This window comes from Siphateles boraxobius, unplaced genomic scaffold (genome assembly GCF_051911475.1).
Source record: "Siphateles boraxobius isolate OS27281-9 unplaced genomic scaffold, OSU_SipBor_1 3, whole genome shotgun sequence".
NCBI classification, from domain to species: domain Eukaryota; kingdom Metazoa; phylum Chordata; class Actinopteri; order Cypriniformes; family Leuciscidae; genus Siphateles; species Siphateles boraxobius.
Genome location: NW_027508919.1, coordinates 15,603,033 through 15,628,243, shown reverse-complemented (window position 1 = coordinate 15,628,243; position 25,211 = coordinate 15,603,033). Strand labels below are relative to the sequence as shown.

Sequence of the window (25,211 nt, the reverse complement as noted above, 5' to 3'; positions counted from 1 at the left end):
TTGGAATTCTCACTCAGTACATATGAAAAGATATTAAAAGAAAACCAGGTCAAATGAGACATACATCATATCCAAGACTTGCATTTTTATCATGAAGTGCATCTGGTGCACTTTATGGACAATAAGCATTTTCTATATAAACAAAACAAACAAATGTCTAGCTAATAAATGCAAAACACATTAAAAATACAGAAAAAATAAACAAAACAGATCAGTGTTAACAGGCTTTATGCATTTGTGGTTCTCAGATTAAATGACTAGATCCAACCAATCATGGCATCTATTGGTTCAAGATATCAAACAAACAATAAACACAAAAATAAAACACCAAATCACCCTGTCAGGTTGAGCATTAATCAGTGATCCTACAATATTTCATGTGCTAAAGCTCACTGACAGTCTAAGCACAGCAGACCTGACATGGCTGCTTTCATCACACTGCTTTAGAGGGGAGGAGGGGAAAGAAAAAACCATGAAATATAAAGAGCCGTCATAGATGGAGCGAGAGGAGGTGGAAATAGTTCAGAAGGCTGGTATTTTGATTATTTTTATTCCCTTTCCTTTAGCTTCTCGCCAAATGTTTTCTCTATAGACCACAAAAGAAAAAAAAAAAGACAATGATTTCCTCCCGGGCTCGAAACTCAGCCTCTGCAAATGGTGGTATTATAAATAGCAAGCTCCCTCTCACACAAAGCAAACAAATGCTCCTGCACACAAAAGAAGGAGCAAGCAAAGGAATATGAAATGAAAGAGGGGGAAACAATGGCAGAATTTAGACAATTATATAAATGTCCACTGCATCCAGAAGACGGATCTGTCTCCTGCCTCCTTCAGACAGACTGACAGAAATGCGCGGCAAACAAAGACAGACCCATCAGATGGTCCACACACACACGCACACACACAGGATCCAGCCCCTGCACACACCCCTCTACACAATCACTGTCCTATCAAAAATCTATCAATAAATTTTTTTTTTACACATACAAGGATCAAATTTGCTCTGCCACATTATTTTCATATTTTCAAAGAATAAAAATTCATGCAATGCATCACAGTGCATGAAATACATCATTGGTGAATTAATTAAAACAATTCTCATTAAAAATACGGCAGAAAACACTTCTCCCAGCACACACAAAATAACCTATTCAGATCATTTTCATAACCTCATTTTATAATCCACAAAATCAAAGACAATGAAACGCAGTAAGGGATTAGGCACAAAGGTAAACAACACAATCGGAAGGATGGATGGGGAAACAAAGGAGATAAAAGGCATTCCTTTACCCTTCTGGGTCTGTCCCTCATCCAGGTCCTCCTCCATGTTGCTCTGTCCTTTGATTTCGGGGGTTTCTACAGCACTGACCAGTGTTGCGCCTGTGGGTTTAAAGTCCGCTTCTTAAACGCCTTCCCTTGCCTGCTTACCACAATATAGGCTGAGGCAGGCTCTCAGTGCACAAGTCTCTCTCTCTCTCTCTCTCTCTCTCTCTCTCTCTCTCTCTCTCTCTCTCTCTCTCTCACTCCCTCCTCCCTCTCTCGCTCCTGCTACTACCCTGTTCCTCACAGAGGAGAGCTGCTGTCAACACCGATTTTTTTCAGTTGACTTCTCTTGTGTGAGGAGGTTCAGTGTGGCATCTCAGCGGAGGCTTGTGCAAACCCAGTGAGTGTTAAGACATTCAGACCTGTATATATTCTATTTATGTGTTTATATACGAGGTAACACAAGCTCAAGTGTGGGATACAAAAACAACAAATCGACAACCACCCAAAAAATGGATCAGCACACTATAGGCAGACAGAGAAAGGTGGGGTTTTGGGGGAGTCAAGCTGCAAGCCAGTAAAAGCCTCCAGTTGGCACCCCTCCTCTAAAAGAATGGTTAATGCTGGTTACATCTCTGCTGCATTAAACTCAAGATAAAAACAATAAATATTCAATTCATATTCTGTCTGACTATATACATGTACAATAGATACATACATACATACATGGGCACACACACTCACACACATATATATATATATATATATATATATATATATATATATATATATATATATATAGTAAATCTGATAATGATGACATCTTGAGTGTGGGTTTCTTCAGCTTCGCTGCTTCTGTGCGCAACATGGATGAAACATAACTGCTTGTGATGAATATAACATCATATGGCATGCACGCTCACGTGATTCTTTATATGTTCGTAAGTGTGTGATGAAACATTCAAATGTCAAATTTTACGCACTTTATCAGCCCTATTTGTTAGAACATCCAATTTAGCATAGACGAGTAATTAAAATTTAATTTGAATTTGCAATTAATCAGCTGTTGGTGGTTATGTGACAAGAAGTGATCTAAGGCAGCCAGTACATGGTTATAATGTTCATCTCATGTAATCACTAATTTATAAAATATTAATCACTAGAAAATTTATTTAAACAGCTCTTTCAAATCATTTATAATACAGAAATGCCAGGCAATCGTTATGAATGTTTATCTGCAATCTAGAAATGACTCTATTTACGTTGCAATGACTTAAGTTTTTACTGGCCCCATTACTTTAAATACTGGCTTATGATCTGCTGACACTTTGAAAGATACATCAGCATGTCCTGGCTAAAATGCTGACAGATTTACTTTCTACAGGTAATTTTAAGTTCTAAAATTGTGAAGGCTGACTTTCTTATTTAGAATCCAAGAATAGCATTTAGTATGCCAGTGGGGTGCAGTTGCTACTGAAAGTGTCTTAGGGGCTGCTCACACAGGACACATTCTGTGTGAACAGCCCAAACTCTACCCCCCATGCATGTCTTCTGACAATAACAATTTGTCTGATGTGTTGATACTGCTACACCATGTTTAACATTCTTGCCTTGAGTGCCCACAAATATAGTGATCTATTTCAAGAATAGCATCACTGCACAGCCACAAAACACAAAATGTAGACTTTAATATTTGACACTAAATATAATAAGATACAAGGCTTTCTGAGCTCTATTATCACACAAGGCATTTAAGACCGTTTTTTCAACCCTGTTACTGGAGGCACATTAACAGTACATGTTTTCAGACTCTTTCTAATCAAACACATCTGATTCAACTCATCAGCTCAATGGCGGAGACTCCAAGACATCACATGGACGGATCTGATAAGGGAGACATCCAAAATGTTGCCTTTTAGGCATTAATTGTAAAAAAGCTGTTAAAAATCTCCTTTTCTCAATTCCAAAATCTACTTGTAAATGAATATATTTACAGAGGATTTAATTTATATGTAATGATATAATCAAATATTATATATAATATATAATATATATATAATATATATATATATATTTACACACACTGTATACATATATATATATATATATATATATATATATATATATATATATATATATATATTGCATATAAAATATTTGATGATATAATAATATCTAATTTAATGATAGCAAATAAAATATCTAAGTGATGCTATATATTAGACATTTTATATTTATTATATATAGGTTCAAAAGTTTTAGATCGGGATGATTTTTTTAAAAAAATGTAAAAGAAGTATCTTACGTTCACCAAGGCTGCATTTATTTGATACAGCAAAAATAGTAATATTGTGAAATATTTTTACAATTTCAAATTTTATATATGTAAATGTAATTTATTCCTGTCATGTCAGCATCATTACTCTCGTCTTCAGTGTCACATGATCCTTCAGAAATCATTCTAATACTGATTTGATGCTCAAGGAACATTTATTATTATTATCAATGTAAACAGTTGTGTAAAAAAATCTGCTCTTCTTAAAATATAGAATATTATTAAATTATATATGAATGATATACATAATTTATACTATTTAATAAATTCTAGAATTTAATTATAGCAAATTAAATGTATTGATATTACTTTATCAAGAATTAACAATGATCTCCAATGTGATTGCCACTTGTCATCGAGTCTATGCCGGCACAAATACAGCCACACCCTGGTCCCTGATGATGATGCTTTTCTGGGAAGGTGGTGGGAGAGAGACGTTGGCTCTCGCCGCCAAGTGTGTGTGTTGTTCGTATGTGCATGTGTGAGTGTGTGATGCACAGGCAATGAGAACGGGGTGTGTTTTAGAGGGGAAAACCAAAAGTTAATGAGCGATACTTTAACACCCAATCCCCTTCTGGCTAATCATGTTCATGTCTGGATTAAACAAATGAATCTGAACCCCCCTCTTCTAACTCTCAAATATATGCATCCTCCCTATTTTGCACTGCAGGCCCAGATGAAAAAACACACAACAGATGGCTAAGATGGCCTCTACAAGGGCATCTAGCCGTCTACATGCAGTTAGTTGGCACTGGAAAGCATCACACAAAATGTGTTCCAGTGTGCGTTTATTCTGAAATGCTTGCAGTGAGCGCCACCATCTCCCGCACGATTGTAGCTCTAGCTGACTTGTTACCATAGAAACCTACTTTAGATATCGCCTGTTCAAGAGGCAGCGCATACACGCATACATGTACGCACAGAGCATACAATGTGCAGAGAGCACAGAACATCATGCTTTATATGTACGTTAATGCAAAATAAACCTTGACAGGGCTACCCTTTGCTTCCCGTCAGGGTCTAGAATCACCCTGAAGGGGTTTATTGTAGGATAACTCCTGGATTAATATACACAGCTAAATAAATAAATAAATAAATAAATAAATAAAGGCATATAGTTCAAACTATTACATGATCTTACTTGCAGATTATCATAAGGATTTAGCTAAGTCCATTAAAACAGAAAAAACAAAAAACAAAAACAGTGCAACAATATTAATAATCCAAGAAAAGTTTGGGGTCATTAAGATTTTATTTTTAATTAAATAAAATTAAAGAAATAATACTTTTATTTGGCCAGGATGCATTAAATTGATCAAAAGTGACAGTAAAAACCTACATTGTTACAATAAAAAAATCCAAATAAATGCTGTTCTTTTGATGAAATGCTGTTCTTTAGTTTGTTCATCGAAGAATCCTGACAAAATTAATCAAGGTTTCCACAAAAATATTAAGCAACACAACTGTTAGTAATTAATAATACGAATATTAAGAAAAATTAATAATACGAAATATCAGCAAAGCAGGATAATATAATGATTTCTGAAGGATCATGTGACACTGAAGACATGGTGCTGAAAATTCAGCTGTGACATCAGAGGAATAAATTACATTTTTAAATATTTCTATGACAGAAATCAGTTATTTTATATTTTATTCGTATTTTACGATATTACTGTATTTTCCATGAAATGCAGCTTTGGTGAGCATAAGATACTTCTTTCTAAAACATCTATTTTACGTTTAACTGGAGACTCATAAGCTTCTAGCCATCCTTTAAAGGGTTTTAGCTAACTATAAAATTAATACAGATGTTCTCAGAGGTCATTTTTAAAACTATACGTATAGCCACAGAGTGGTGCCGCGACAATGTATTTGTAGGCCAAAACCCAGAAATGAATTCGTATTTTAGCACTTCCGGTTCCATTGACCTGAAGTCAATGGTGTTTTTGAATGGGTTTTTAGTTAAATGCTTGAAATAAGGTCTGTAGTGAACAAGCTCAAGATATTTCCATGTTTTTTTCAATGACTTGTTTTTTCAGTCTCTATTACAGAGGTTGTCGGGAACATTAAAGTCTTCAGCCGAACAGGTAAACTCATCTACACACAAGTCCGCTTTCACAGCCTCAATGGGCTTATAATTGCGCTCTTGCAAACTATTCTAACTCAAAATTTACAGAAAATAGTTTAACAAAGACTGAAAGATTTGTCAGAAGCTTAGTGATGGTGACGTTGAAATCATGCGAATGTGGTGTAGTTCTCCACTCTATTGAGTCACATGATGGCACAAATGACAAGAGAGACAGCAGCGTGATATGTGAGATATAAGATATGAAAGTAGCACAGGCACAATGAAAGTTGCGTTGGAAAACAGTCAGTTTATTAAACAAAAACACTGAATTCTGCAATGGACTAATTAGAATGAAGCATTCGAAAGATCTGCTTAACATATAGTATAGATGTAATGCATATACGCAAATGACGCTGTTATTTTTCAACCAGATTTAAACATTTTGTGGTCATGCATTGCATGAACATAAAAGATATTGTAACATTGGACTCCATTAAAAAACACTGAAACATGTTTCATAGAAGAAAGTAAGTTATACAGGTTTAGAATGAGATCAGAGTGTGACAATTATAACAGAAATGTTAGGTCACTAAAACATCATAATTTAATAGACTAGTGCAAAGTGCCCGTGCAAAATCATTTTTTGTGTGTGTTTTTAGTAATTGTTGGTTTGGTGTGTGTTTGAGTGCTCATTGTTACAATTACACAGCAAAAGTTCAGTGACATTTTTATTTGTGCATGTTAGAAAGCAAATACTGATACTGACATAATGACATACAATAAATATGGAAAATTGAACTACACGACTCAGGGAGGAGGCTACACAGTGAACTCCGAGAAAACGCTACGCTTGAGCAAACAGTTTGTGAATGGGCTACTACAAATGATGGCCGTGAATAAAATATAATGTTCAGAAGTAAACAGTGTAGCTGACTTAATGTTCAGCTGACAGAGTGTTTATGTCAGAATGTTTATTTTAAACCACAACCTTCTAAGTGCTTCTTTTACCGATATATTTAACGATGTCTTTTGCATTTCTAATCCAATCAACCTCAAACTTGGCACTGCACTTACTCGTGCCCGTAGCAAGACACCTGTCAAGTTTGAAATCCATCTGAGTTCATCGGACTAACGGTTCGAGAGATATGCGGAACACAGACACACAGACAGACAGCCAGACGTTCCTGTAATTTATAGATAGACTAGTGCAATGCCCTTGTTTTTGTATGTTTTTAGTAATTTTTGGTTTGGTATGTTTGAGTTGCTGAATAGCCTAGGCTAGCCTACTATTACACAGAAGCCTATACTCTGAGAAAATGATAACGTTAAGCGCACCAGAATAAAATATTCAGAATTAAGCAGTGTAACTGACTTACAGATTCAGTTAACATCCACAAATGAATAAGCGTGATGAGTCAGGGCCAGGGGAGGTTCAGACCAGCTGGAGACGCTACACAGTGAACTCCGAGAAAACGCTATGCTTGAGCAAACAGTTTGTGAATAGGCTACTACAAATGATGGCCGTGAATAAAATATAATATTCAGATATTTTTAAACCACAACCCTCTAATGTCAGAAAGTTTATTTTTAAACCACAACCTTCTAAACATCATCTAAACATCTTCAATGTGTGCTTCTTTTACCGAGATGTGCGAATAACAGACAGACGTTTCTGTAATTTATAGATAAATGTGTGTCTGTGTATGCTATATTATATGTATATACTGTATATTATAGCCTATGTGTGTGTGGACTGTATATTTTTTGCAATGGCGGTTAATCAATTTGACAGTATGTACAGTAGGCTATATGCAATGTCAGTTTTTGTGTGTGTTTTTAGTAATTGTTGGTTTGATGTGTTTGAGTGCTCATTGTTTCAATCACACGGCAAAAGTTCAGTGATATTTTCATTTGTGCATGGTAGAAAGGAAATACTGATACTGACATAATGACATACAATAAATATGGAAAATTTGAACTACATATAATAACTAACTACTGACAACTAACTACTTGGGAATAACTACAAAATTCAGAAGTAAACAGTGTAGCTGGCTAAATGTTTAGCTGACAGAATGTTTATTTTGAAACCACAACCCTCTCTAATGTCAGAATGTTTATTTTTAAATCACAACTTCAATGTGTGCTTCTTTTACCGATATATTTTGAGGATATCTTTTGCATTTCTAATCCAAACAACCTCAAACTCGGCACTGCACTTACTCGTGCCCGTAGCAAGACACCTGTCAAGTTTGAAATCCATCGGACTAACGGTTCGAGAGATATGCGATTAACAAACAGACAGACAGACAGACACACACAGACAGACAGACAGACGTTCCTGTAATTTATAGATAGTTTGTTTCCCCCTACTTTCATTTCCTGTTATTGTTGACCATCAATGAGAGCGGAGATTGATTTTAATAACATTAAATGACTACATTCAGGGTCATACCATTCACAACTCATGACATTTTATTCCACACAAAGCCTAATATTTGTTTTTTAAATGCCCATATAAGACATAAAACACCAAGGGGAGGAGGGTGACAAAATCAGAGCGTGAGAGAGACGAGGTGGTCTAAAAAGTTCATTTCTGGGCACATTCATGAAAAGCAATATGCTCGCTTCAGATATCCATGGCAACCTTATGCTATGAATTGAGTCTGAAAGATGCATGGCAGACAGATACACTCTTTATGTTTGACAGCGGTAGCGACCGTGTGAGAGTGAAAGAACTGTGTGACACGATGTGTTCGTGTGTGTACAAGGGGGAGAGAAACAAAGGGGGTAAACTGGCACACGGGCAACTTGCCTAAAACCTGCCTGTCTCACGGTGGGTTTGCTAAATGAAGTCTAATTTGCAGAGGGTCTTGGCTGAAGCGGGGAGGAGAACATGCTGCTACTTTCAAAGAAAACAGAGCCCTCTCAATACAGAGATAACAGAGATGCAACAACAGGCCCGAGAGTCACTGGGGTTAAACAATAAATGCTGAATGTATGCTTTTCCAAAGAGACAATCAAACCTCATGCTTGTTTAATTGCCATTTTATGATACAAGCTCCAGACAGTGTGCTCAAATGATGTTATACACCTATACGATTTATTTTTCTTCTATGGAACACCAAAGAAGATTAAGGAAAATGGACAGACTGCTCTTTTTTCACAGAGCAAGAGAATACCCAGCTCTTCAAAGCTCCAAAGACAAAAAACATAAATGGACAATGAGAAAGAAAAAAAGTTCGTACCACTTATGTGCTATATTATTGTTTCCTGTTGCTGACTGTTATTACTCGTTGAGAATAAACACAGAAACATCACATAAGCGCGAAGAGGAAAATAATTTTTCATAAACTTTGTTGGTTCAAATTAGGGATGCTAACCGATGACCGTTTGACCGATGGTTGACCGTCTCAACGTTAACCGATCAAAGTTGTCGGTAGACGGTTAAAAAAAAAAGTGATCTCTAAATTAGGCTATTATAGACAGTGGACTAGACGCTAATACAGTTAGCCATCTCATTCCAAGATATTTTTGTGTGAAGTGAACAAATCCCTCACACTCAATTTTTCATAACTCGCCTGTTTGTACTTAATAAACCAATAAAAACATTTGGCGCGAGATCACAGCGTTTGGGTTCGCGCGCTCACAAGGTTTGCGAAAAGTAAAGGCTACAGGCTAAAACACTGGAGGTTAGAGCCAAGGCAGACGACAGGATGAAGCGTGCAAAGAAACGGTGTGTGGGACCATTTTACCAAAAAGAATGACACAGTAAGTTGCAACTTGTGTGATACAGTGCTTAAATACAGTAGTAATACTGTAGAAATACATTACATCTACATTTCAGTGGTAACAGATAAGGTGATGATGATCATCATCTTTCTTTATTATTGTTAGCACTAACGTTACCTCAAACTAAAGCGGAGTCTCTTCGGAGCTGTCATTTTCTTAAATGAGCCGCTGCAATGTTTCAAATGAGCTTCTAAAGCTAGACTAACGCCTTCATTTTCAACGTGATCACCTTGTACCCAAACCATTTCAAAACTAAGGAGCCATTTGTCCTCCGATTACATACAAGCTCCTCGGCGCCGCGTTTGCGGGACTCATGTTTCGCGATGTAGGGGATTTTAAAAAAGTGACGTGAGTGGAAGCGCGGCGCTGGGGCAGTGTGTGTGTGTGCGGGGGAGGCAGAGAGAGATGCGACAGAGTTGCGAAATGGCAGGCGCGGCTCGAAATGGCTGTTATTTCAAATAGCGTGGCATTATTTTAAACTAATCGGTTAACCGGTTTCAACCGGCTAATAAGGCTCGGTGGTCGGTCAAGAAAATTTTTAGTTTTCGCCATCCCTAGTTCAAATATCATGATACATTGGTTCTAAATTAGCGAAAGCATGAATAAGATAAGATCTATGGATGAAAGCAGACTGAGTGAATAATTTCAATTCCTCTCTGTTCCTTTTGATTTGGCTTTACAAGACCAAATAAAAAATGTATGCAGACTTTTATGGTGCTTTCTGGAGCAGGTGGGGTTACCAATCTCAGATAATCTGATACACTAATATTATTTATATATATATATATATATATATATATATATATATATATATATATATATATATATATATATATATATATATATATATATATATATACACAGGTCGTTCTCAAAAAATTAGCATATTGTGATAAAGTTCATTATTTTCCATAATGTAATGATAAAAATTAAACTTTCATATATTTTAGATTCATTGCACACCAACTGAAATATTTCAGGTCTTTTATTGTTTTAATACTGATGATTTTGGCATACAGCTCATGAAAACCCAAAATTCCTATCTCAAAAAATTTGCATATCATGAAAAGGGTTTCTAAACGAGCTATTAACCTAATCATCTGAATCAACTAATTAACTCTAAACACCTGCAAAAGATTCCTGAGGCTTTTAAAAACTCCCAGCCTGTTTCATTACTCAAAACCGCAATCATGGGTAAGACTGCCGACCTGACTGCTGTCTAGAAGGCCATCATTGACACCCTCAAGCAAGAGGGTAAGACACAGAAAGAAATTTCTGAACAAATAGGCTGTTCCCAGAGTGCTGTATCAAGGCACCTCAGTGGGAAGTCTGTGGGAAGGAAAAAGTGTGGCAAAAAACGCTGCACAACGAGAAGAGGTGACCGGACCCTGAGGAAGATTGTGGAGAAGGACCGATTCCAGACCTTGTGGGACCTGCGGAAGCAGTGGACTGAGTCTGGAGTAGAAACATCCAGAGCCACCGTGCACAGGCGTGTGCAGGAAATGGGCTACAGGTGCCCCATTCCCCAGGTCAAGCCACTTTTGAACCAGAAACAGCGGCAGAAGCGCCTGACCTGGGCTACAGAGAAGCAACACTGGACTGTTGCTCAGTGGTCCAGAGTACTTTTTTCGGATGAAAGCAAATTTTGCATGTCATTCGGAAATCAAGGTGCCAGAGTCTGGAGGAAGACTGGGGAGAAGGAAATGCCAAAATGCCTGAAGTCCAGTGTCAAGCACCCCCAGTCAGCTGCTGGTGTTGGTCCACTGTGTTTTATCAAGGGCAGGGTCAATGCAGCTAGCTATCAGGAGATTTTGGAGCACTTCATGCTTCCATCTGCTGAAAAGCTTTATGGAGATGAAGATTTCATTTTTCAGCACGACCTGGCACCTGCTCACAGTGCCAAAACCACTGGTAAATGGTTTACTGACCATGGTATTACTGTGCTCAATTGGCCTACCAACTCTCCTGACCTGAACCCCATAGAGAATCTGTGGGATATTGTGAAGAGAAAGTTGAGAGACGCAAGACCCAACACTCTGGATGAGCTTAAGGCTGCTATCGAAGCATCCTGGGCCTCCATAACACCTCAGCAGTGCCACAGGCTGATTGCTTCCATGCCACGCCGCATTGAAGCAGTCATTTCTGCAAAAGGATTCCCGACCAAGTATTGAGTGCATAACTGAACATAATTATTTGAAGGTTGACTTTTTTTGTATTAAAAACACTTATTTTATTGGTCGGATGAAATATGCTAATTTTTTTGAATTTTGGGTTTTCATGAGCTGTATGCCAAAATCATCAGTATAAAAAAAACAATAAAAGACCTGAAATATTTCAGTTGGTGTGCAATGAATCTAAAATATATGAAAGTTAAATTTTTATCATTACATTATGGAAAATAATGAACTTTATCACAATATGCTACTTTTTTGAGAAGGACTTGTATATATGTTTTTTTTTTACATATTGTACTACTACTTTTGCCTTCTAAAGAAAAAAAATATTTATGAATCAATGAAATAAATAAAAAAAGGTTTTGGTTGAACTATTCCTTTAACAAATTAATGCACATCAGTTCTTCTGAAAAATATGAAAAGTTTGAAGCACTGTATATTTATAAGTAAATCACAATGGATTTGTTGACCCATATGGTGAAGCTATTCCAATGTAGAAAATTCAAATCCAATGCCAAACTGAACAAGCCTTTAGAACTTGATCAACTTTTTTTTTTTAGATGCGTTCTGTTCAAGCACTGACAACAAAAGCAGCATGCACACTGATGTGTATGCTTGTTAGACATTTTTTTTATTGTGGGAATGAATCTTGTGCTCCGATATCTAGGGCCTCATTTTGAATGTGCTTTGAAGACCTTCGTTGGACATCTACCTTAAACAGTCTCATTATTTGCCTCCAATATCCACAAAACATTTGCTTCCAATCCAGACGCCACTAAACCTGCACAAAAACACAAACATTCCCTTAATACAATACAGATAAATACAACAACAACAAAAAATTCTGCTGCCCAACCCTGGTCTCAAATGTATAGTATTATGCACTATTATAGTATTTATTAATTAGCTTTTATCTTTTCATTGTGTGCTTTTATCATGTTTATTGTTTTTTTTTTAATTTCTAGCTTTAATTTATTTTAATGTTTTAGTTTTAGTAATTTAGCAATTTAACTTAAAACATTTTATTTCAGTAGAAACATTTCTATTTAATTTTCATCTAATATTAATGTTTTATTTCAGCTAATGAAAACAAATTGTAATTGTTTTAGTTAACATTAGCAACACTGTTGGGCATCAGTGTTGCTACCACCATAATCAATTATTTGTAGATTAGTCTAATGACATTTCTCCATACAAATGTTTTAAACCATTAGAAACTAACTGCTCAACAGAGAAGCTATTTTATTTAAGTAGTCCGATAACACTTACACTCTCTACAATATCAAATTCTCACACAATATTTCAGCAATCATTCATGTATTTTGAGACTGCCTGTTTTAAATCATAACTAGTGCAAATAAATGACTCTTTTGAGTGCTTTCATTTCAATTAATCAAACGGGTAAGCAAAATGGTCTGAAATATTTTGCCATGTACAATAGTTTATAGTATAGCTACTTTCTCTAAAGGGTAGAACTAGCTTTAGTAGCTTTGCTAGCTAAAATTTTTGCAAAGCTTACCCAACACTGCTTGTGACTCTGCTCTGTAAAAACAAAACATGAAAAACAACATGGTTTGTTTAAATTAAGTATTTAGACCAGGGCTACATCCGAAACAGCATACCTCCCTAGTAGGCTGAAAACAGTAGGTGACAATAGTAGTATGTCCAAATTCACAGTACTCATAAAGAACTCATAATAGAACATACCTTTTTAGCGGTTCTGAAGTAATTACTTATTGAAAATGAGTACCTACTCAAGATAGTACGCCGTTTCGGACGCAGCAACTGGTTCCTCAAATCTTGCCCTGGAGGGCCAATGCCCTGCAGAGTTTAGCTCAAACCCTGATCAAACAAACCCGAGCAAACTAATCGAGGTCTTCAGGATCCCTGGAAAATCACAGGCTGTGTCCGAAATCACCCCTCTACCCTTAAATAGGGAAGACAGGGTTCGTACAGATACGGTAAAACGAAATTCCAGGACTTTCAAGGACTTTAAGCACTACTTTTTTGGTTTTCAAAGACTGCAACCAGAGATCGCACTTATCAAACATTTATTTTACTCAAAATTAACGATATAAGGTATCCAAAATACAACTTGCAATGTATTAAATAATATATATTAAATACAAAGCTTATAATCTATTATTGTTCAATAAATCATATTTTATATTATAATGTTGGTGTACTTTGTATTGAGAAAAGGTCTGATGGGGGTTTGTCAGATGGGCTGCAGTGTTCATTTTGCACTAAAAGATAGCATTTGTGCTTTTTCGAAAAAATTAAGTTTCTCATATATTGTATTTAAATAAGTCAAGCACTTTTCAAATACCTATTTGTAAATATGGCTGTCTTCAAGGGTTTTCCTGGAAGTCTGCTGCGGAGCTCGCTTCAGTGCTGGCTCTGACAAAAGTGCGAATCGAGGGTGCAAAGGGGGTCTGAAGGCAACCCTTCTGAAACCTAAAATGACAAATGGGACACCCTACAGTCTCATGGACTTTGCCCACAAGACCGTAAGTGCATAAGTGTGCCATTTGGGACAGGGCCATACACTCAACGGCTAGAGAATACTCAAAATGCATTGTAAGGGTCGTGCCGAATGAGTTCCCACGTCTGACCTGAAGATGGCACCCACAGCTGAATTCATTCACTCCTTCAAGTGGACTATATTAGTGGAGTAATGTAGGGAATATTGAATGAGGGTATAGGGGGCGATTGCGAACACAGCCACAGGTAGGTGAGTTTTTAGAGTTTGAGCTAAACTCTGTAAGGCAGTGGCCCTTCAGGACTGGATTTGAGGAACCTTGATTAAGTCTTTTGGCTTACGTATATCTCATCCTTCTGTTGGGAATGCAGGGCCAGGCACTTAACAAGCTGCTTGACTGGTGTTCATCAGCAGGTTTGGCTCGCTCTTGTGGGCTAACAGTGGAGACAATCTGACAGCCTGTTCTCCAAGAGTGGGCTTAACATCGAAACGTCCTATCAAGAAGTACACAGACAATTCAATGTACTGTTTACTGAAAATATGACATGAACTATACAATAACATCATCACACGAGACACACATCTTGAGGCAAACAGAAATGAGTCAACGAGTGTTACTCACTTGGGTCTAGGGTTCTCTCCTCTTTTCTCTGTTCTATGTGCCTGTGTATGATTGCAAGGACCTTGCACTGGTTGGTGATGATGTTTGGTTCAGCTATAACCTCACTGAGTCTCAAGTTGCTCTTTATGGCCATTGAGGCTGTTGAACGAGCCACCATGGGCAACTGGTCTTGATAAGCCTTGTCTGTGAAGCCTTGCTCCACCCTCTGGATGGTTTGGATCCTACAGGAAGCATAAAACAAGCCAAATAAAGACAAGGTGTGACATTAATTAGTCCTTGGCCTTTGAAGCATATATGACTCATTACGAAATTATGGCTGCAAGCCAATTTGCATGTTTATATTACACACTTTAAGCATGTATTTTTATCCATCGGAAATGGATTATATCATGAGAAGTTGGCTTTATATACCAGAATTGAGAAAAACAAAATGTGAGTTTTCAACAACAATGGCAAAAATGTTTGGCTATCATTTGGTTTACATAATCTGAAATCTGAAAGTAAATAGGAAATCTCACCTTCTGTTGGTCAGAATGCTGTAAATCTCCTGCACAAGAAGCTCTGCAGCTCCAGGTTTACAGTGGATTGTGCCATCTATGATCTCCTTCATGAGACTGATGTGTTGCTTCACAAGAAACTTTTAAACAACCAAAAAGGCTAGACCTTTATTAAACTGGAATATTTTAAGGAAAAAAAAGCTGAAGCATAATAGACATATCAAAAAATATGAATACAATTTAAATTAGGCTAACAATTATTTTCATGTCATTTGGTGGTCATTTCTGTAGGGTATAAAACTCACTTTCTCAATCTGGGACCAGTTTGATTGTTTGGTAGCCATGGAAGTTCCATTTTCATATGAGTGCATATGAAAATCCTCTGGGAAATACCAGGAAAATATTTCCGCCACAAGGTATCCGTTGGAAAAGTCTCTTTGGTCAAAAAAGAGAGCAAGGAAAGTGTATAGCAGATTTCATCCTTAATGGTAATTCATAAGTTTATTTTTTATTCAAATTTGTCCTTCATAAAACCAAGTGTTTAATACCAGTAGTTCAAAAAATATCCGGAAGTTGACTAAACAGCAAATAGAGCTGAAATTATGAGTTATACTTGATTAGAAATATAAACTAACAAACGACATGACATATTTAAGATTTTATGTGCAGATACATCGAGATCCACTAAATTGTTCAAGCTTGTGCGACTGCAGAGATGCCGTTATCTTCTCCAACGTACGTTAACTCACCTGCGCACGTTTTTTGGAAAAAACGTTAAATCAAGACTTTGCAGCCATTTCAAAACCTCTCGTGGTATACCAGCCTTCTTGGGCGACTGTGAATAGGCCATTTCTTTAGTAAGGGCAACGAACGACACGATTAGTTTGTTAGGGGAAGAGAACACCCCCCTACGTTTTCATTGTTTACAGTTGCATGGAAACAAGCCCGAGGACACGCGCTGAAGTTGATGTGCTGCCACCTGCTGGCAGATCTATCAACGCGCGGCCCACTTGACCGCAGTAGCGCCATCTTTGATTTTTTAAAGGGAAGGAGAGCGACATGTCAGTTTTAGCCTGCTACTACGCGCTAAAAGTATGTACTCTTTTTGTGAAGAAAAAGTAATTTTGAGTGTGCTTTGGGAGATGCTATCACGTCATACAATTCCGTCTTTAACTCTCTGTCGCTTACATTTAGACGCATCCTGTCACGTAAACGGACCTGTCAATCATCTTGTCAAAGATAAAATCCTCCACATTTCATTTAATTTCATGTCCTACTGTATCGGAGAGAAATGCAGAACGTTGATCTGCAGCCACGGGTCTTTCGTGCGGAGACTCTTCTCATTTTCAAGTTATTATCCAAACGGATCTTTATAAAAGTTCACGGTTTTGTTGGAAATGAGATATTACCCGGATAACATTAACTTACATAAATATTTTTCTCAGCTTAAATGTTGATTATTAGTCACTCAAAAAACCCTTATCTTAACCTCTCTACCGACGGTCGCACATCCGCCATGTTTTGTAGTTTTTTGAACACTTTTTACTCGCGACTGTAGTTCTGAACTGGATCCTCCTCCAAAGCTGTAACTCACATACTGAAGTGAGCACGTATCCACACTTCGAAAATCCACTGGAAGTAGTACCATCCGGGGACTTCTGGCATACTCTTTTCAACATGTGGGACACAGGTGTAGACACACTTGTATTGTGTTTTTGGATTGTTCTGATGACGAAACACTGAAGAAGAAAAAAACACAAAATATGAGGTATGGAAAATTATAAGTGACTTAGGAGCTTTACACAGCTTTTTACAGCGGATGCCATCATATGCGTAATTTGCGGGTATGGTCCCCATCACTTTTTGGCAGGTCGATATTGCCCTCACCACTTTTGAAACATTTCGCGGCACTAATACAAATAAATGTAAATAAAACATGCAGTTAACTAGCTGAGCATTCGTTTCGTTCGTTTGTTAAATAAGAGACGATCTAGCGCTGAAATGTGTTGTTTTTTAAATCGAGTGATCAAAGTGCGATCTCGTTTCAGCCAAATCAGTGTTCTCTTGTGGCTCGCGCACACGCCCCAGACTGTTTTCGGACGCGCTGTCGCGCGCTTCAATCCGTTTCAATCAAGCGTGCCGCAAAAGCCCTGAAAAGTGAAGCCGAAGCGTCTCGATCGCCCCCCGGTGACCGGTGCTAGTATAGCTCATAAACCCCCCCTCCCCATGTTATTCAACGGGACGTGAGACCAACTAAACAATTAAATTACACGTCACATATCTTTTTTCCAAAGATAGTCTCTGCCATTTACTGTAGTTTTTATCACGCTGATGTAATGTCAAGTGTTTGTTTTTAGTTATTTGATGCTATAAAAACTGCGCTGTGGCGTACATGACTGACAGCTGTGATTGACAGGTTCTCTGAGCAAAGTAGTCACTGAAGCAACAACATACTTTTTTTCGGGATCTTTGGAGGACTGAGGAGATTGGCTTTAAATTTAATATCTAAATTTCTATAATTAATTATTTCACACCGACATAATGGGATGTTCTGTAGCCGAGGCGTGTGCTTGTCATTGATTCAGCGAGAGTGAGGGCGGGACGTTGATTTTGCGGCTTTACTTCCTGCTCACTACTGCGTGTGTCTGGTCCCGAAATCGCAACTGCGCAGACTCAAGCCCAAGATGTCAGCGCCATATCAGTACAAAGGCGGCTTCACTTCTCGACAATGGAAGAGAGCGAAGGGGCGTCGTCCATCTTTTTTTACAGTCTATGGTTTCAATCTGCAATCCGCAGAGATTTCTCTATTCGTTCTGGTGGAATCACAAAACAAAATGCACACAATCGTGTCTCTGCTTGATATAAAATCACTGATAAACATAATCGGTTTTGATGAGAAAAAAAAATAGTGCGGATTAGAATCCGAACCTCTGACACGCTTGGCAAAAGTAGCCTACTGCCGTTAGACCATTAGCCTATACGTTAATAGTCTGATCTATGTATTTATTCACGGCAAGATTCTCGGCACTAACAACATATATAAGATCTCATTATACAATCAATATAACCCAATGTACTATTTAAATCGATTGCTGGACATCGTAATGTTATTGTAGCCTACCCCACACACACCTGTCCCACCCACTTTTTAAAACAAAGTTACACCACTGGATGCCATTGAAAACAGTGCACCTGCAACTTCTTTTCTCTCCAGTACGGTAGGAAATTAAATTAAATAAAATGTGGAGGATTTTAACTGTGACAAGATGATTGACATGCCAGTTTATGGTGACATGATGCATACTTTTAGGACATAGTATAAGTAGGCGAACTGGGACGCAGCACATGTCTATCCCTCATACCTGTCATGGCACTGCTCTGTATATGGTCTATTGATGGGCTGCGTTCCAATTTCCAAACATAATAAATCCACCTCTGAAGGGCACTTCTGAGTCAGAACAATCATTGCCTCAATATTGAAGGGTCGTTTCAAACCAAAGTGCTCAAAACTGGTCACTTCGAAGGGCTCTTTGGAAATGAAAAAGTTAGCAGGGTAGAAACACTGGAACACTAGACGGACACTTTTCTCCCATGATTCTTTGTGCAGGTTTATTTTGTTTGGACCCAAATAATGGCTGTGCATGTGACTGGCTCAGAGTTCAACACCTATAGCTAGACGATCAGGCTCTGCTCGCTATGCCTTTCTTTTTTAAAGACGGCATGCAATGGAAGTTGCAATAGTCTTTTCCCCCCCTATTGTGTCGTATACCCAACTAAAATGGCTTCAGAACAAGAAAAAAATATGTAGGATGGGACTTCTGTGTTTTTCTATTGCTGCAGTCTTTTTTTAATGCTTTATTATCAACAAATAGCATGTACACGGGTAACTTATTACATCATATTACATCAGAAGAACACATCACATGCTTCAGAATACTGTTACAGTCTCATGTGATTGGTGCCTCCCAATCAGCTCCCTAGTTCAGTAGACATTGCACTGATCAGGGAGATGGCCATTATCATGGCTGTCTCAATTACAAAATCCTTCCTAGTGCCCTGAAATGTTCTCTCCTTAAAAAGTCCCACAATGCACTGTGAAAACCAAGAAACATCGATGCTCACTAACGAAAGTTCTAAAGCGAGACAACTCACACAATGACATGTGATAAATGTTTTTATAATACAAACTATTATTTAAAAAAAAATAAACATAACATAAACATAAAGCATAAAACATACATACGTCAGCATAAACATACATCGCTAGACAGGTACTGAACATAATAGCAAACATTTATTATTCATTTATGGCTGAAATTGAGACAGCACATTAAGCCAGCAGCCATATCACCCTTTAGCCAAAGACCGGTCGCCCACTGAAGCTAAGCAGGGTTGAGTCTGGTTATGAATTAAAAAAGTTAAACAATAATGTGTACGAATAAATCATTTATAATAAATGCTGCAATATTCTATAAAAAAAATAAGAATTTTCCATTTTTATTTCATGGTGACTAAAGGGACACTCATTGGAATTAGATAGTTTAAAGTGGAAAAAGTTAAAGTAAGATAAACAAGATGATGTATCATTATCTAAGTATTTATGAACATCACTGGCTTCTTGTCAAATCAGGCCACAAAGATTATTATTAAATGGAAAAGGGTAAAACAGCTTTTATTTAAAACTATTATTTAGGCTACTAAGTCAAACAATACGATAACACTAAGATGGCCTGCCAGTAAACATAATGAGATCATCTATATTGTAGAAAGTTCTTTATAGCATTAGGAAGGGGTAATTGTGGTAGAAGATGTAGTCGGGAACGTCCCAAACTCTCCCTGATTTGCTGACGGCACAGCTGGCGTAGAGAACGGGGTGTCGCTGCAAAAGGAACAAGCTGGTAAGGGCGTATGCAGTAAAACATGCAAAAGTCAAAACAAAACATCAGTGACTTTTGAGTCTATAATGCCGCTGCACATTTAACTCGCCTTCATAAATCAACAGGAAGCCCTCTGTAAAGCTCCCTGGAGGAGCAACATCTACGGGCCGTTTATACTCCAGGTTGCGTGCGTTTACATCTGCCCCAAATTCCAGCAGGAGCTTCACTAAGCTTACACAGTCTTTCTGGGCTGCTGCATGAAGAGGAGTCTCCATATGTGCGCCTTTCTGCACATTTGCACCTGTGATGGTGAAAATGCAGTAAAATATTGGTACAGTATGGATTATTTTACGAATATTAAGCCTAACTTTTTGTGTGAACTAGTAGCGGGCAATATATCGGTTAAAACAATAAACAGATAGGCCTATAAGTGTTTAATTTCTATAATAGTTATATTAGTTTAACCTTCTGCAATGAATCTTCAGCTCTACGCATGGCACAATAAATCATATTAACCCCCTTACCTGTTAGTTTTCAAATTGATTTTCAAATTCTTTGATTAGTTTATAAGGCACTATACATAAATTTGCACCATGCCTTTTAAAAATGCTATCAGTCTATAAAGCGGAAGGCCCCTGAGATTGTCCGATTCGTCTCTTCTTGTTGTTACACAAAGTAGAACTAAAACATTTAGTGATGCTGTATTCAGCCATTATATTCCTAGAGGAAGTGAGAGACACCTTATTTAGTTAGGCTTGTATGAAGCATCTTAAAATTATATGCAGTATTAATTAGCATTGTCATCATTATTTATAATCTATTTTGATTTTCAAAATTTAATTGGTGATCTTTCTTTGTTTGAAATAAAGTTTGATTGATTGTTTGAACTCGAGTTGTAAATGTGAGTTTACATTCTGTGATGAGATAAAAAGATTCGCAACAAATGGCTCTTTAGAGAAGATCCTTTTTTATGAACTGTTTTCACTTAACTGGTTTAAACCAGTGCTGACACTCCGTCTAAATCAAATCAACATCTGACTCGCTTACTGAACTCCACTTTTATATTTACTTTCAGCATTGTCCATATAAATATACTGACATACTGACTCTCCACTAAAGTTGAAAAATGAATTACTCATTGTCAGGTTGTCATAAAACTGCTGTTTGTTTTTTCCGCACTTGCCTGCACAGCTGTGAATTTTGACATGTTTACCTCCATCAAGCAGCATACGGGCACATATGAACTCCTTACACCGACAAGCACTGTAGAGAGGGGTGCCCATGTGAGGGATTTCATAATCCACATCCACACCCCATGCAACCAGCGCCTCCACACACTTGCTGTGACCTTTTGAAAGAGACCATATAAAGACCATAGTCATATTAAAAACTTCAAGTCTATAAGGAAGTCAGCTAATTAGAATCTAAATTAGCCCTAATTTTGATTTGTGTGGGACTATGGTACTCTAATGTCAATCTTATACGCACCCATGCTGACTGCCTCATGGATGGGTGAAGGCTGGAATATAACCAGGGCATGTGGTCTGGCGTCACTCTGCAAGAGTAGCTCTAGACATGCCAAACTGCCAGCTGAGCAGGCATGAAACAATGGAGTCACACCATCTATAGTTGTCACATTTACCTGAACACACAGAACAGCATGTTTCACGAAATGACGTAAATGCTGAAAAAAAAAACCTTTATCGCACATTTTATGGTTTAAGTTACTACCAAATAATATAATATAATGATAAAAAATAACATAATTATTAGGCTACATAACAAAAAAGCTACTGTATTATAGAAACCATAAATGAATTGATACAATAAAATATATTTTAACATAAATAAGTTAAAATAAATAAACATATTCTGTATTTCAGAGTAACATAGGAAATATATTTAGCAAATATGCTAAACTCAGTAAAAGAAGCCTAGCCCATTGCTAATCAAGACCTCTGAAATGAAAGTGTAACCAAGCAGCCCTGCAGAGACTAACGTTGGCTCCGGCATCTATCAGGGTTCTGGCACAGGCAACATGGCTCCCTATGCATGCCTCATGAAGAGGGCTAATGTGGTCTATTGTCAGCACATTCACGCTGTGGCCCTGAGGACAGATTAAGAGAAATGAATATTGCATTTGAATGTGCAGGATTCATTTATTCCAGATGGTGGCAGCAATGCCCTTTCACTAAGGTGCATTATGGATTGCAGTGTTCACCTCTACACCAAATGTGTATTTCCTTATTAATCCAGTAGAGTGCATGTGACTACATGGTATAAATACTACACACATTAATACAAGTACATATTTCTCATCTAACAGTTGGACCTGAGCAATGAGGGTCTTGAGGGCCAACAGACGTCCTTGGCAGGCAGCATCATGAAGAGGGGAACGATCTGCCCAGGACCCTGGAGAAGGATAAAAACAGTGAGTGTGTGTGTGTGTGTGTGTGTGTGTGTGTGTGTGTGTGTGTGTGTGTGTGTGTGTGCGTGCGTGCGTGCGTGCGTGCGTGCGTGCGTGTGTGTGTTTTCTATGTGACTACATGGTATAAATACCATAAATATATATATAACAGGGTTAGTTCACCCAAAAATGAAAATTCTGTCATTTACTCACACTCATGTCGTTCCAAACTCGTAAGATTTTCGTTTATCTTCAGAACACAAATTAAGATATTTTTTATGAATTCTGAGAGCTTTCTGTCCTCCATAGACAGCTACATAACTGACACTTTGACGTTTCAAATAGTTAATGAAGAGATCGCAAAACTAATCCATATTGAGCGGTTTAATCCGCTTTTTTTTTCTCAAGAGACACAATTGCTTTATTTAATGAACAAATTCAAATTAGGCTTTTATTCACATATAAACATTGATCAGAGAATGTAAATCTCAACTTAACCTGCTTGACACATGAGAACAAACCTCATTGGTTCTTGCGGAAGCTCAAACGTGCTGCATAACACATGAGAATGAACCTCATTGGTTCTCGTGCATCAAGCGAACATGTTTGAGCTTCTGTTTACCACAACTGAGTTGTGTGTTGATGAATTTTTATATGTGAATAAAAGCCTAAATTCAATCTGTTCATCCTATAAAGATATTGTGCATGTCTCTTCAGACAATTTAGTCTAAGCCGCTCAATTCATATGGATTAGTTTTATGATCTCTTTATGAACTTCTTGAAGCATCAAAGTGGTAGTTGCATTCAGTAGCTGTTAATGAAGGGATAGATATCTCTCAGATTTCATTTAAAATGTGTTAATTTGTTTTCCGAAGATGAACGAAAGTCTTACGGATTTGGAACGACATGAGGTTGAGAAATTTTTGACAGAATTTTCTTTTTTGTATGAACTAACCCTTTAATATTTAATGTTAGTATACTGTCACTGTGTTTCTTTATTTTAAAACATTAATTTCTGTTTATTTTTAGATGTAAGTGGGATTTTTCTAGATTTTCTCTGCATACATATAGCAACATCACAAAAGCTTATATGCTAGTGTGTACACACCTGAGTCAATATCCAGTATAACTGCTGATGCATTCCACACGTCATCATCATCATCGTCACCTCCCTTCATCACGAACTCAACTATAGTATAATACTGTCCTCCGAGTACAAAACATAAATAGGACCAACTCTCTGTTGACTATCTGTATCTTTCAATTTCCCTTCTTTTAGTCTCACATTCAAGAACAATTAATTCAAGAACACAGCTCACTTTTGCACTCAGGATATTGTAAATCAATCCACGTACACACGAAACATCTCAAAGCACCAACCTTGGCTGGTTAACCAGCTCAGCAAGACTTCCACTTTGACAGAGCTTGTGTCCCTTCAGGAAAATGTTTTCTCGTTATATCATTTTCTTCAAAAAAATGCTTTAAAAGAGTCACTGTAGCTGTCTGTTGTTTTATCTCAGTTGCCCTACTTAAGTTGCTTATAGTAAATGCCAGACTACGGCAATCCCCTGTGACTATCCCCCATCTCTGTTCCTCTCTCCCTGATCTTAAACTTGGAGAAGCAGTTTTCTGAGATCCTCTGCGAGACTACTTGTTTAAACCAAAGGCCCTCACTGCTGTAGCCCGACTGCACTACTCAAACTTTAGCAGACAAACGTCTGGCTGCACAAATGCTTGATAGGCTCATGATAACTGCTTTCTTGTGTCAAAGGGGATGGGGGTGCATGGCCTCAATTCTATTTATACAACACTGTAAACAGCAGCCTGGCAGCCATTTCTGTGCTTTGGTTGCATGCATACTTTGTGAACTTCAATGTGCTTGACGTTGCATGTTGGATCTGTGGTCATGTGATCATAGGTAGCCTGCTGTGATGCAAAGCACACAAATATGAATCTGAAAGTGTGTGCTTTGTAAGGCAGAAATGATACCTTGTGAACTGAAGTGTTTAAAAAGCATATCTAAAATACCATAATGTAAACTGGTACTCCCTGTTGTGGTCCTTATCACATGCAATGACAGCTATTATGAATAAATAAATCTACACTGCAGGAAAACCATTGTGCCATAATAATATTCCCCATGCTCTATGTATATCCTTCTAGCAAGCAGGCCATCATATAAGGGCAAAATGCTGGCAAGAGGAAATGAAATCCACAGCAGTGATGTAAGCACGCGCTCTACTTACCATGCCCTTGGCCTTGACCATTCTCATAGAACTCAGCTGAAATCCTGGCAGCCTCATTCCGGTTGCCTTTGATGATGTAGAAGTGTGTGAGTAGATTAAGGGTAATTCTTATGAAGAGTTTGAAGCAGAAGAGGGCCAGGATGGTGAGGTAAACATTGGACAGCTGTGCTGCGAATGGCCTGTATTCCTCAGTGGTCTCTGTCATGGCTGTTTTAAGAATGTTTTGTGGCAGGATAAGCAGAGTGACCTGCTGTATGCCACCCCAACAGCACCCCCCATGCACTTGGGTCCTTACTGCAGCTCAAGTAGATTAGGATATCAATTGTTTCAAAGGAAAAGTTCTGCAAAAATGAAAATTCTGTGTGGATTCACAACTGTGCTGTTATTTTTTGTTTCCATGGAACACTAAAGACAGGTCTCCAAAAAAGGCAACGATGAGACTCTG

The 25,211-nt window shown here is 37.7% G+C and overlaps 3 protein-coding genes across 6 annotated transcripts in view; all 3 read right to left on the bottom strand.

Moving 5' to 3' along the window:
- The window catches only part of gpm6aa (glycoprotein M6Aa), a 34,746-nt gene extending 20,257 nt beyond the window's left edge, over positions 1-14,489 (bottom strand). The window contains exons 1-3 of one of the 3 annotated variants that reach the window (XM_077247969.1): positions 14,459-14,489; positions 13,155-13,177; positions 12,348-12,416 (exon numbers count right to left, since the gene is read on the bottom strand). Coding sequence is in view for 1 of the 3 variants with exons in the window: in XM_077247968.1 (XP_077104083.1) it covers positions 1,291-1,327 (37 nt within the window). In the remaining 2 variants the exon portion in view is untranslated. Of the gene's footprint in view, positions 1-1,290; positions 1,507-12,347; positions 12,417-13,154; positions 13,178-14,458 lie in introns of those variants that run through there. The other 2 variants (XM_077247970.1, XM_077247968.1) reach the window with 2 other exon arrangements.
- On the bottom strand, positions 12,244-16,189 carry spata4 (spermatogenesis associated 4). Of its 2 annotated transcripts, XR_013210370.1 has the most exons (7): positions 15,986-16,189; positions 15,542-15,671; positions 15,258-15,376; positions 14,740-14,960; positions 14,459-14,611; positions 13,155-13,177; positions 12,244-12,416 (listed from the first exon to the last, which is right to left on the bottom strand). XR_013210370.1 is itself a non-coding variant. In XM_077247971.1 (6 exons), exons 1-5 carry the CDS (start codon positions 16,084-16,086, stop codon positions 14,499-14,501), a joined length of 684 nt encoding a protein of 227 aa, XP_077104086.1. In that variant the 5' UTR covers positions 16,087-16,187; the 3' UTR covers positions 12,244-12,416; positions 14,459-14,498. The 2 variants fall into 2 exon arrangements, 1 of the variants encoding a protein (XP_077104086.1); XM_077247971.1 differs by lacking the exon at positions 13,155-13,177 and having other exon boundaries at positions 15,986-16,187.
- A 2,866-nt stretch (positions 16,190-19,055) lies between these two features.
- Positions 19,056-25,068, bottom strand: asb5a (ankyrin repeat and SOCS box containing 5a). Its single transcript, XM_077247942.1, has 7 exons — positions 24,767-25,068; positions 22,446-22,525; positions 22,113-22,220; positions 21,602-21,755; positions 21,327-21,461; positions 20,223-20,414; positions 19,056-20,115 (listed from the first exon to the last, which is right to left on the bottom strand). Exons 1-7 carry the CDS (start codon positions 24,969-24,971, stop codon positions 19,988-19,990), a joined length of 1,002 nt encoding a protein of 333 aa, XP_077104057.1. The 5' UTR covers positions 24,972-25,068; the 3' UTR covers positions 19,056-19,987.
- Between the last annotated feature and the right edge of the window lie 143 nt (positions 25,069-25,211).

What these genes read in the sequence shown, in the direction of transcription:
- spata4 (XM_077247971.1), bottom strand. Translation starts at nt 16,086, where the DNA reads ATGGCCTATTCACAGTCGCCCAAGAAGGCTGGTATACCACGAGAGGTT. An exon ending in ACTGGTCCCAGATTGAGAAA is followed by an intron (nt 15,377 to 15,541) that starts GTGAGTTTTATA and finishes GTTGTTTAAAAG; the next exon opens with TTTCTTGTGAAGCAACACAT. An exon ending in GGAGAGAACCCTAGACCCAA is followed by an intron (nt 14,612 to 14,739) that starts GTGAGTAACACT and finishes ACTTCTTGATAG; the next exon opens with GACGTTTCGATGTTAAGCCC.
- asb5a (XM_077247942.1), bottom strand. Translation starts at nt 24,971, where the DNA reads ATGACAGAGACCACTGAGGAATACAGGCCATTCGCAGCACAGCTGTCC. An exon ending in TCAAGACCCTCATTGCTCAG is followed by an intron (nt 22,221 to 22,445) that starts GTCCAACTGTTA and finishes ATCTGTCCTCAG; the next exon opens with GGCCACAGCGTGAATGTGCT. An exon ending in CCGTATGCTGCTTGATGGAG is followed by an intron (nt 20,415 to 21,326) that starts GTAAACATGTCA and finishes TCACCATCACAG; the next exon opens with GTGCAAATGTGCAGAAAGGC.